The 12281-nt window shown below is 43.3% G+C and overlaps 1 protein-coding gene across 1 annotated transcript in view; it reads left to right on the forward strand.

Annotated features, from left to right (window-relative positions):
- The first annotated feature begins 415 nt into the window (after nt 1-415).
- The window catches only part of LOC308311573 (neuronal membrane glycoprotein M6-b-like), a 48814-nt gene continuing 36948 nt past the window's right edge, over nt 416-12281 (forward strand). Inside the window, exon 1 of the mRNA XM_080758310.1 lies at nt 416-579. Within this exon, the coding sequence (XP_080614436.1) occupies nt 510-579 (70 nt within the window). The 5' untranslated portion in view covers nt 416-509. The remainder of the gene's footprint in view (nt 580-12281) is intronic.

Raw genomic sequence — 12281 nt, forward strand, 5'->3', positions numbered from 1 at the left:
TGATGATAAGGGGGGAAAGACAGAAATATCTCCTATCACCGTATAATCTCATCTCCAAGTGGGGCATTCAAAAAGCGTCGAGGCATCACATCAGCACCACTCTCATCATCATGATCATCCTTGTCCAAAGTAGGCCTGTGTGTGAGTGACGTGACGTAGCGGTAGCGCCAAAGCGTCGCCTGGCATCGTTTGGGCTGCGTTAATCTGAAGCAAAAATAAACCCAATCCATCTGATAGCACAGTTACGTCGCCGTCTTGAAAAGAGATTGTAAAATACAAAGAGAGAGAGAGGGTTGACTTGACGGGGAGGTGGTGGTTGGTTGGTTAATAGAAAAGGCGGCGAGAGACGGAGAGAGAGATAGCGAGGGAGGGAGAGAGAGAGAGAGAGAGAGAGAGAGAGAGAGCGAGAGAGAGAGAGAGAGCGAGAGAGAGAGAGCGAGCACAAGACAAGTCGACAGGATACTGCATCCAGTCAGGGTACAAGTGCCACAGGGGGAAACTATTTCAAAATGGATGGAACAAAGCCTACCCAGGAGTCTAATGCGGAGGAAAATCAAGACGAAGGACAAGAAAGCAAAGGTACGGAAGTCGGTGACCTTTTTTTGCGCGTTTTGGAGACATTTGTATATTATTATTATTCCCTCGCCAGCGTCCTCCTTTCTCCTCCTGCTGCTCGATCCGCGCATGGCTGAGCGCTTTAACCTGGCAATGGCTTCTTCTCGGTGCGCGGCGACGCCGGCGACACAATAGCGACCACCACCACCACCAGTAGGCGGGGGGCTCAGATCCCTCGGATCGGTGTGTAAAGGCTACAGACATCAATGCTGTGCAAAACAATTGATCAATACAAACCAGCCAGCGGAGCGGGGAATTAAAACAAACAAACAAACACATACAAATCAATTATCTGTATTGTTTCGTGTATTGGTGTTTGACATTTTGGTGCGCGCCGCGGCGGCAGACGGATAAGGAGGCGTGTGTGTGTGTGTGTGTGTGTGTGTGCGTGTGTGTGTGTGTGTGGGTGGAGGTGGGGGGGGGGGGGGGGTGGAGATGGGCTATATGGGGGGGGGGGGGGGGGGGGCTGTTCGGCTCACAGTCTGTTTTATGGGGCATGAATGTGATATTAATGCTAATTTGCCTTGCTTTGTTGCAGCCGTGTGGGATCACCTCATTACCCTATCTAATTAATGAGCAGGGAAATAAGACTGGAGCATAATAAAAGCGTGTGTGTGTGTGTGTGTGTGTGTGAGACAGTGTGTGTGTGTGTGTGTGTGTGTGTGTGTGTGTGTGTGCGTGTGCGTGCTTGCGCGCGCGCGTCACGTGTGCGCCTGAGCGCAGCGGCCGGACGGCATTGTTTTGCGAAAGGTGTGTGTTGTGACTGTGTGTAGCCTGTTATGTCTTGAGATCTCGTCATAGATTCATAAAATCCCTCGACTGATCGAGTACCGTAGTGCCTATTTATGGCTGTATGAAGAGGTGGTCTTGCGTTGTAGACTGCAGTGATTTAAAATCAAATTGTGACATGATCTGATCAACTTGATATAGGCTACACACTTGACACAAACACACTGGGGGGATGGTCAACACGCCCATGGTCATAGTTCAGTTGATAGTAGGTTATTATTACCGTAGTCCTCGAACTATAAGGCACCATGCATGCAGTGGCCACTGGGCTTACTCACATCACATCACATTACACACACAGTGAATTGTGGCTTTGGATTTCAACAGATTATCTTATTGAAACACCTTCTATACGGCTGTGTGTGTGAGCGCTTAATAGGATAGAACGAAGACTCCACAGAGTGGGTGTATGGTGTTGGTGGGGGGGTGGTGGTGTGTTTTTGATGTGGCAACTGTGGCAGTGTTGTGAGATTGCACCTTAATTTGTCTGGAATGGATGCAGACTAAACCGTGGACACTGGACAGTTTAGATGACTGTAATATAATAGTATAGGTTCTTATTTACCCCATGTTTGTCTCATACCGGTACCTTAATTCAAGAAGAGAGCTGTCATCTTGTTATATATTATATTTTTTATTTATGCCCCCTCTCTCTCTCTGTCTGTATGCATAATAATTGCAGGTTTCCTTATATAATGTTTTATGACATCCTTTATGGATGTCATAAAACATTATATTCAACATCACATTGAATTCAACAACACAGACTAGCCAACGTTTTAAAATATGGTTTCAATTGTATAGTCTAGAGACTGAGCAATGGACCATTTTGACAGCAGCAGACATTTTGACAAGTAAACACAGCTGAAGGTAATTAACATTATGTGGGTGTGTTTTTTTCTTTCTTTTTTTGTGTTTCAGTAGCCTACATGAATGCATAACATACCAAAACCATTACCATCTCACCCAAATACGGCGAAATAGCGATTCTGTACATACACGCCTAGAAAACGGAGGCATGGCTAAGGCGGCTGTCGCTAGGCTATAGTATTGTACGGAATTGCCAATCCGGGCTATTTCACCGTGTTTGGGTGAGTTTGGGTTTGACATTATTTACGATTCTGTGCTAGGGTTACAATTAACTCGGAAGGGGCTGAGTCGGCTCTGCCGAACTTCGCAACGCTCGACACGGCAAATCACGACTCTTAGGCCGCTCGGTGGTATCTCCCGTGGCTCAAGTTCGGTAGAGTGTCTAGAGACGGCACCCCTCCGTCATTGTCTACGGGGAGGATTTCAGTGTAATATGTATGAATTTTGGGGTTTTCTATTGCAATTCGTGCTATTTCACCATGTTTGGGTGAGACCGGGTATATGTATGCCAGCATGAAATGTACACTGTCCAATGCATGCTGGCACACAACAGCACAAATGAAACACATTTAGTATTCACTTCTCACAGGTAGTTGCCACCAATATCTCTAGCTGTGATGTAATGTGCAAAGGGGGGGGGGGGGGGGGGGGATCTCACAATGCATCGCGATGCAGCGCACTGTGAGCTTGTAGGTCTGCAAAAAAGATTTTTATATATTTTTCCACATTTGACAACGTGAAACAGGATATACTGCATAATGAGTACTTTTGGTACATTTTGATGTAGATACTTTTGTACTTTTTTTTTTTTTTTAATACTGTTTTTATTAGGCATTTTTGTTCGACAATTTCAGATTAGATAATGATAAGTAATTCAGTTAAATAAAAATGAAAAAAATAACAGGCAATGTAAATGTTCCACATACAGTATAACAAAAAAACATAAGTGTGATAAACATGAAAAAACAAAAAACAGTTAAACAATGACAAGTGTGAACAGACAAACAAAACAGACAACAGGACAGACATTCTTGCTCTCAAACTTCCAACATGTTGTGAATTAAGTAAGTTAGACATTCTTTTTTAAATAATAAAAAATAAAATAAAGAAAAAACATTCAGTTCCTTTTCTTTCAGTTCCTTTTCTTTCTTTCCAATTTTCTATTGTGCTATTGTGTAGGAGGGGTTAGCGTGCACCTATTAAAATAGTCAATGAAGGGTTGCCATGTCTGGTAGAACCTATCTTCACTCCCTCTCAATTCAAACTTAATCTTTTCCAATTGTAAGTAATGCATAACATCTTTCATCAGTGAAGTGTGAGTTGGAACCTGTGCTTGTTTCCAATTCAACAGTATCAGTCTGCGAGCCAGTAGAGTTACTTTTGTACTTTTATTCAAGTACATTTTGAATAGGGGATTTCTACTTGTAACAGAGTTGTATCTACATTGCAGTATTGATACTTTTACTTAAATAAAACATGTGAGTATATTCTCCATCACTGTGTAGTATGTACCAGTCAAATTTACCACAGCATCCATGGTGGCATTCATGTCTGTCTAACCCAGGTCCTGGGGGGGCTTTTAGAGGGGTCTATTCCAGTGATGTGTGAGTGATGTGTCAGACCACTGAACCTACCAATGACACTAATGTAATACTAGACATAGGACTAGATTTAAGGACGGCCTGCTTGTTGTGTGTGTGTGTGTGTGTGTGTGTGTGTGTGTGTGTGTGTGTGTGTGTGTGTGTGTGTGTGTGTGTGTGTGTGTGTGTGTGTGTGTGTGTGTGTGTGTGTGTGCGCGCGCGCGCGGCTGCGCGAGCGTGCGAGTGAGTGAGTGAGTACGTGCATGTGTGTGTGCATTTGACAGCTGGAATGCGTGAGTGCGGCCGTGCGTGCGTGTGTGTGTGTGCATTTGACAGCTGGAATGCTGCAACCATAAGCTTATCTCCCGTTAAGATGCTGAAGATTTGTGGTGCAGACTCAGAAATGAAGTTTGGGGTTGTGTGTCTGTCTGTCGCACATGTGTTTTTGTGATGGATAACACAGTTTAGAAAGTAATTTACTATTGTAGTGTTCTCACATATACAGTAGACTTACAACAAAACACCATTTGTTTAAAAGTAAAGTGAACAGACAGTGAATGTCAGGCCCCTTTTACAAGAGAACGGTGTTCATAGAAAACGGGTGGTGAAAGTGAAAACACCTTCCAGAGTGGAAATCTTTGAAAACGCTGTTTCCTCTAGTCTCCATGTAAACAGGCAAAAGGTGAATCTGCAGCTCATGTGGGTTTACAACGCATAATGTTTATTACATTGATGCAGAGCCGCAGGTGATATTTAGAGTTCCTAGGATGAGCAAGTGCTCCCTCGTCCTGCTCATCATCTCCCCAGATCACTCAGTAACATACCAAAGTAATATATCACATCACATGTTTTATTTTTATTAACAGTGCTTAATTATTTTGCATTTTGTACACGTTGATGTTTCACTACTGTTAATTACACTATTATTATTTTACCAGCTTGTGGCTGCACTTTAATTATTATTAATGGAAATTGTCATTTATTCCTAGATGTTTGCTATGGATTGGTATCCGAGTTGTACTCTGTATTGTCCGATATGCAAGTTGCGCGAATCAAATCGTGAAGAATGAATGGTTTCGGAAGATCTCTAGTGTGCCTCCTCTGCTCTGATACACATGGAGACATCTCACCATACACTTTCACCTGTTAGTTAGGAGTAAAAGTACAAGTCTGTGTGTTTTTGCCAGGTCTGGACTACATTAGCTACTTTGCTACTCTACTAGCGACCTTAGTAGACACTTTTTCATTATTGGTTGCCTCTGAGTCTAAGCCAATGGGAGACAAACCCATAGTCTGAACGGCTGCAATTGTGTAAGGTTTTGTATGAGAACGCAAGAGAGAAGTGGAACGCGAGTGGCAACAGAAGCTAATGTTATGAGCTAACTGAGAGCTTGCTGCACTTGGCAGTTATGACTGAGTCATTCTTGTTTTATAAATATTGAGCCAATGAAAAGTATAATAAGAGTTTGTGACTAAATAAATAATAACGGCAATGACGACATGATCCTCGAGGGCTTAATTCCCACCCACGAACACTGTGACTTGTGTTTGTTGGAATGCCCACTGCCCGGCCAAGCCGGAGGCACTGCTTTCGTTTCTGACTCTACGCCTCCAGGACGCCCCAGAATGGCAGCTGTAGTATTTGATGTTGAAGGCCAATCTGTGTTATACCGTACTTTCAATATCCTGCTTTCCTGACAGACAGCATTGAGGGACTTACCATTCCAGTTCAGGTTTTGTTTGAGACACACACAGGTAATGCTTGTACAATGTGCAAGGAAATGCTTGTTAGCAAAAAATCAGACCTGTCTGAAATGAGTGGTGCTGTGTGTGATTTGTCACCTGTTGGTACCCTAAACAGACAGACATAGGGACACACATTGCTGTTCCTTACTAAACAAAATATACTTTTAGTTACTCCACTGCGCCCCCAAGATTTTTCGGAAGGGCAAAAAGTGCATTTTATACGTGTGGTGGGGGCTCAGAGTGCGTCCAATAGGGAAAGTAGGCATTTTGCACCACAACCGTCTTTGTATTGGTGAGGAGTAAAATCGTTCTTTTTATTTTAGCAGAAGTCGAGAGGCTGTGCTGCATTTCATGCGAGGGCAATGAATTGAGAGTCCCATAGCTTTAAGGCAGAAGTCTTAAGGCTATGGACCAGAGCTATAGCCAGGGCTACTTCTTTATATAACCAGGGCTATAATCTTGCTGTATGTCCAACATTCTGCTTGAGGAACACCAACACCATGTACAGTCACACATTCAATGTACAGTACAAGTGCTACGTTACGTTAGTGTCACGGTTACGTTTAGAGACTTCATTACGGTAAATGGGAGTTCATGGTCTCGATTGGAGGAGTTAGTTTAGTTTATGAACTGGAAAATGAGTGTGGAACACACAGACACTGTTCATAATCCCAGAGAGAGGGGACATACAGTACACATTGATCTTTTTTGCCTGATTGCTTGGCATAATCTCTAATCTGTACTTCTATAGGCTGTGCTCAGAACTCTGAAGACACCAACCATTAGTGTTCTCTTCTCTGCTGCCATGGCTCAGTACTAGTATTATGGGACATCACATTCACTATTGGATAGTATGAGAATGGATTGTATGGCTACACAATGAAACGTATTGTTTCAATTTTATATACAATATTTATTTAAATATTCTAATATTATATTACATATTTTACTACAGGGAAAGTATTGGCATTTTAAGGCAGGTATTACTGCTAAACCTTAGTGAGAAAAATACTGACAGAATGACACAGAGGAAGCAGTATGACTAGGAAGTAATGATGGGAGATTTGATTTTAGTTGTTTTTAGATTAATCGGCATCGGTTCGATTAATCAATCAGACGTCGGTCTGTCTTTACAGATAAGCAAGCCCAAAGTAACAGCTTGAACAGATCTACAAGCTCACAATATTAAATATAAAGGTATTTAAGTTAAATCTGACTTGCCTAAGCCTGCAGTGCAGATACCCTGTTACATGTATTTTTCAGAATGGACAAAATTATTATAATTTTTCAATACAGAATGAGATCATATCGACATCGGTAATATCGGTCTCACCCAAATATCGGCCATAACAGCAATTAATTATATCGATATCGATATCGGCCAAAATGTCTCATCGGCACATCCCTACTAGAAAGTGTTCTGCTTTCATCACTCCCTACATAATGAAATCTGTTATTCATTCTTTGGTTCTGTCTCATTTAGAATAGTGCCCTGTTATCTGGTCATCAGCTACAAAATCTGATTTGAAAAAGTTGCAGGTTGCGCAGAATTAAGCGGCTCGTCTGCCACTAGGCTGTTCATACAGGACAAGTATTAGTTATATGCTTGAACATCTGGCATGGCTAATGGTTGAAAAGAAATTAGCGGTGAGTCTTCTAATTCTACTGCGGAACATTATCAGCACCGGTAAGCCTGGCTCACCAGCGAATTACTTCTGAACATGGTTCTGAACACTAGAGGAGCAGCTTCTGGAAACATAAGAATATAAAACAACATAAGAACCTAACCACTTAAGCTCTATAGACTTCGTCATAGCAAAAATAGCCTGAATGAAGAAAGCGCTGGTGCAACTCGGAGGATTTGAGCCTTTTTACTTTAGTAGCAGTGTGCAAAACACAGAACATTGCAATGTGTTCTCTGAACGGTTCATTGCTGTAAAACCTGAGACCAGATTTATAAAATGTCTTCTGAATCCAGATTTCTTTCTGAAAAACGTATGTTTCAATATCAGTAGTTGTCATACTTTTTCATGTCAAGGACACCCAACATTATGTGTATTTGGTTGCGGACCCGCATCTCAAAATATTACGTTTCATGGACCCCAGAAGCAAAGGTTTGAGTTAATTATTTTTGCTTTAAAATAATATATATTGGGTGCACGGTGGCACAGTTGTTTCGCCTCACAGCTAGAAGGTCCTGCATGGGTTCGATTCCCGCTGGGGATGGGAATGCTTTGGCAATGTCCCCGCCCCTCCCGACCCCCAATATAATTTGACTGCTACAATAACCTTAATAATAGAGACAATATCCGACAAATTCGTAAAGCAGTTATTAGCAAATATATCATATATCAATGAGCTTGTAGATTGGCTATTTTCAGCATGCAGCCAAATGTAAAATCAGGCATTACGGCACCCTTAAGGCATGCCAAAAGATTTAGTCGGTTGAAATCGTATGATATTTAGTCAACTAAAACTAGACTAACAAAAACATTTCAGGTGACTAAAATATGACTAAGGGGCGATTCACACTATGGTCCCGGGTGCGCACTCGGGACCACTTGGCAGATGTTGTGGTAGTGTGAATGATGCGTACGGTTCCCGGGAGTGGATCGCCCAACCGTCCCCGGGACCGCATGGGGGTGCACTCAGCTGGAGAAAATAAATCATTACACTAGGTTTAAACCAGGCGCAGCATGTATTCTTTATATTGTGGCCAATCTGAGACATTTTCACCGATACGATCCGATATGCCCATATACTTTATATGGTCATATCGGCCACCGATATATCGGTGTACCGATTATCGGTGTACCTATTATCGGTCGGTCTCTAGTGCCAGCCATCAAGCACACCACCACCTGGAGGATCAAAGTGTGTTATGCAATTAAGTGTACCCGGGTGCGCTGTTGAATCTCAGGCAATGTGAATCATGGCCAGCGGGGACCAGGCAACCGTTTCGGGAACGGTTGGAATGAAACGTCAGTCCGCCTCAGTGTGAATCCCCTATAAAACCACATCAAAAATTGCTGCCAAAATCAACACTGTTGGAGAGCCACACCCACAGGTGTCAACAATTGTGTGGAAGTGTTTTTCTCAGTGCATTTGTGCAGCACCCTGGACATCTCTCTCTCTCTCTCTTGCCAGCTTTCCTCTTTGTTCTAAATGAGTGACTTGACCTGTGTGAACATACTGTATACCTCCTTTCACTGTTCCTACCTTGCCTCAATACATACCCCGCCCCCTCCTCACACACACACACACACACACACACACACACACACACACACACACACACACACACACACACACACACACACACACACACACACACACGCACACACATGCACACACTCACGCACACACGCACGTGTGTGTGTGGCTTTCCTTTTACACGTGTGTGTGTGTGTGTGTGTGTGTGTGTGCGTACCATCGCACCATTACATAACACAGCGTCTGCTTGCCATTCTTGAGTTGTGCTGGTTTTCAGATCCATGAGATTACAATAGCAATAGATTATAGAGAGAGAGACAGAGAGAGAGAGAGAGAGAGAGAGAGAGAGAGAGAGAGAGTTTATTTATTCTAAATTACTTTAAACTGAGTCTAGTCTACACCGGTAATGAAACCTATTGTTGATAATGTTTAAGGTTTAAATAAATTCTCGCCTTTTAGTAGCATGGAGTTACAGGACAGATGGAGTATAAAAGAGAGATGAGATGTGATACAGAGTATGAGCAGGATTCCAACCTATGACTAAGATTATGTCTGTACTGTGGTATGCAAGCTAATTGGCAAAGAAGACTCTTTTAATGATGTATTAAGATTAAACGATGAGATTATCAATAGTAGAAGGCCTACAGAGTGGCAAAAAGTACTTTCTGGCCTTGACAGCCCATACATCCAAACTAAAAAGTCATGTCTGATTGCATTAAACAACGTTAAACTCACTTTTAACACTCACTCGATTTGACACTCACTTTATGCATGTGTCCTCTATTGGTACCCAGATGCAGGCCCACTCTCTGACTGCATCTCTTGGTCTGGTGTTGCACTGTGAGCCTATAATTTCTTCGGGACAAAAATGTATTATCCAATGAGAATCGGTGGTGGGGGTGGGTCTAACGAACAACCAATCAGCGCCGAGGTCCGTTTTCAGCGTCATCACACAGCGCAACACACATGAGGAAGGAGGGAAAAACAACAACAATGGCTATTGGTTGAGGGAAATTCTAATCCCCTCCCCCTTGAAATCGCTCAGACAGGCGACAATGTCAAACTGAAGCTTCAAGAAAGCTACAGTCTGATAATCAGGCTAGCGGGGCAGGGCATTTTCACATTCTAATACAGCCTGAAAACAGAGCAGCCTGCTCAGTAGCACGCTTCGCTAATCATTCACACCTCCCGGGATCGAATCCCGCTGCCGCCACTTTTCAAACAATCACAGACTTTTATAGAAATCATCGTAACATTTTGTAAAAACGAAAGAAAGCAGCAAATGATACAAATGTAACTCTCATCTTTTACAATCTCTAATAACAAGCTAAAACATGAAGTTGTCCTTTAACACTGATTATGTTTTTTTTAAACACAGCACACACGCACACACATGCACGCACGCGCGTGCACACTGCACACACACACACTTCGATTGTCCTCCCTTCCCTGAAGGTGTGCAGTAGCATGTGAGAGCCATCACAGAGGGAGAGACTCATGTGTTCTTCATTTGGAGCCATTATTTGCCCAAAGCATGCTGTCAGGCTCCATCTGGTTGTGTGTGTGTGTGTGCGCACGTGCCTGTATTTTCTTACGTGTCAGTGACCCCGGTGTGGGCGAGGCAACATGGAACGCTATTGTGTCTTCATATTCACGTTTTCTTTCACCTAATTTCTGTGCCCGGATCTAAATTTACCAAATAGCAAAAATAGACGATCTACAAGCTCACAACACCATGCATTGTGAGTGTTCTGTACAGTCATGGTCATATTTCTGTGTACGACTCACTGTATATGACTGTACTTTTAATTGTCTCATTTCATAGATTTTTCCTTAAGCCTTTTACTGCCTTATATTCCACTGCTATTTATACCAAGCACCTTATGTTTATATCATTCACTTTATATGTCGGTATTTCTTCCCACTGCCATGCTGACATCTGGTCTTTCTTTCTTTCTTTCTTTCTTTCATTATGTCTTTCTTTCTTTCTTTCTTTCTTTCTCAATTCCATTCCACCTTTCCTGAAACTCCAATGATGCAGCTTGTACGTCAAAGAATTTCGGCCCAAATGTTTTCACTCCTGTCCGTCCGTATGTGTGTCTGTGTGAACAGATAATCTCTGGCACTGCTGGACCTGTAGATTGTTTACCTCGGATTCCTTGGATCATGATGTAACTCCCCATGTGGGTCCCCGGTCCATTTGTTAGAGCCCTGCATGGGACTGTTTTGTTAGTCCCGTTGAAATTCTGACCACTCCCTGCTCGTTCCAGCCCACACCAAATGTTAAGTACCATCTAGTACTGCAGTATTTCCATTGGGACCTAAATACACTGCAAACAGAAACACAGAATATGAGAGAGAGAGAGAGAGAGAGAGAGAGAGAGAGAGAGAGACAGAGACGGCTACTACAGCACCAAGGACAGCGACACAGTAGGGTAGGCTGTGCTCACTGCTTGTGTCAATTCTTTTCAGTAACAAGACATCAAACAATACATGGGGAATGCGATATGTCAGACCTGCCTCCTCAATGCTTTGCTTTTGCTTTGTAATCGCCAGCTTTGATCTTTTCAACTTGTTTTGTTGACTTCATGCTGCAACGGTGCGCGCTTCAGGTGGGCTACATACACTTTATTGTGGGACGGTGCTTGACCCACAGGTTGTTGTTTCTTTTGAACGCCCTGTCCGCCCCCACGGCAAACCTTTGCAATCCAAATGGAGGGCTCTACTATACAGTAACGTTGTTTTTCCACATTCTACTTGTTACTTGACCCCTTGGGCCTTTCTCGGCCCCACCCCTCCTGGTGCTGCGGCCATCTTGGATCCGAAACACAATGTAAACATTGGGAGCGGGGTGGGGCCGAGAAAGGCCCTTATTGCAACAACACGTTGGCTTTGGCAATGATGATTGAATATTGAATATTATTTAAGTATTCTTTAACGGATATATAGCCCTTTAAACTAAAAAAAATGCACTCCTTGGAGGGCACTTGGCCCCTGGGCACTTGGTATGACAGTCGACAGAACGATGCAGCAAGCAAGTCACTATGGGCAAAAGTGGACACATTTTTTGGAGTTGCTCTCAGAGGTCCCTCCTCAACATGGCATGCAATTCCAATTCGGAATATGACTGCCAGAAACTCTTTCCATAATTATATACTCATTTCCGTATATTTGGAAATGAATCTCCGGGCGCTCCTCCTCATGTTTTGTGCGTGGGCGGGCATGCATGATGTGCGGGAGGCGAGCGAGGGCCTCGCAAGTTCACGCTGCGCAGTGCAAATGAGTCTATGGCGGATACTGTATATGAATAGCATAGCGAGTGGCAGGTTGGCGCAGCGTGCCTTGTTCCTGCACGCTGCCAGCCTGGCCTGGCCTCCCTCCATCGCCCACTGTTGCACAATCTGTTCCTCTTCCACACACCCATAAAAGGGCGTCCCATGCCGCTTATAGCACTTGTCAGCATCGTAC

This window comes from Protomyctophum bolini, assembly GCF_963924005.1.
Source record: "Protomyctophum bolini genome assembly, chromosome: 24".
Classification (NCBI taxonomy): Eukaryota; Metazoa; Chordata; class Actinopteri; order Myctophiformes; family Myctophidae; genus Protomyctophum; species Protomyctophum bolini.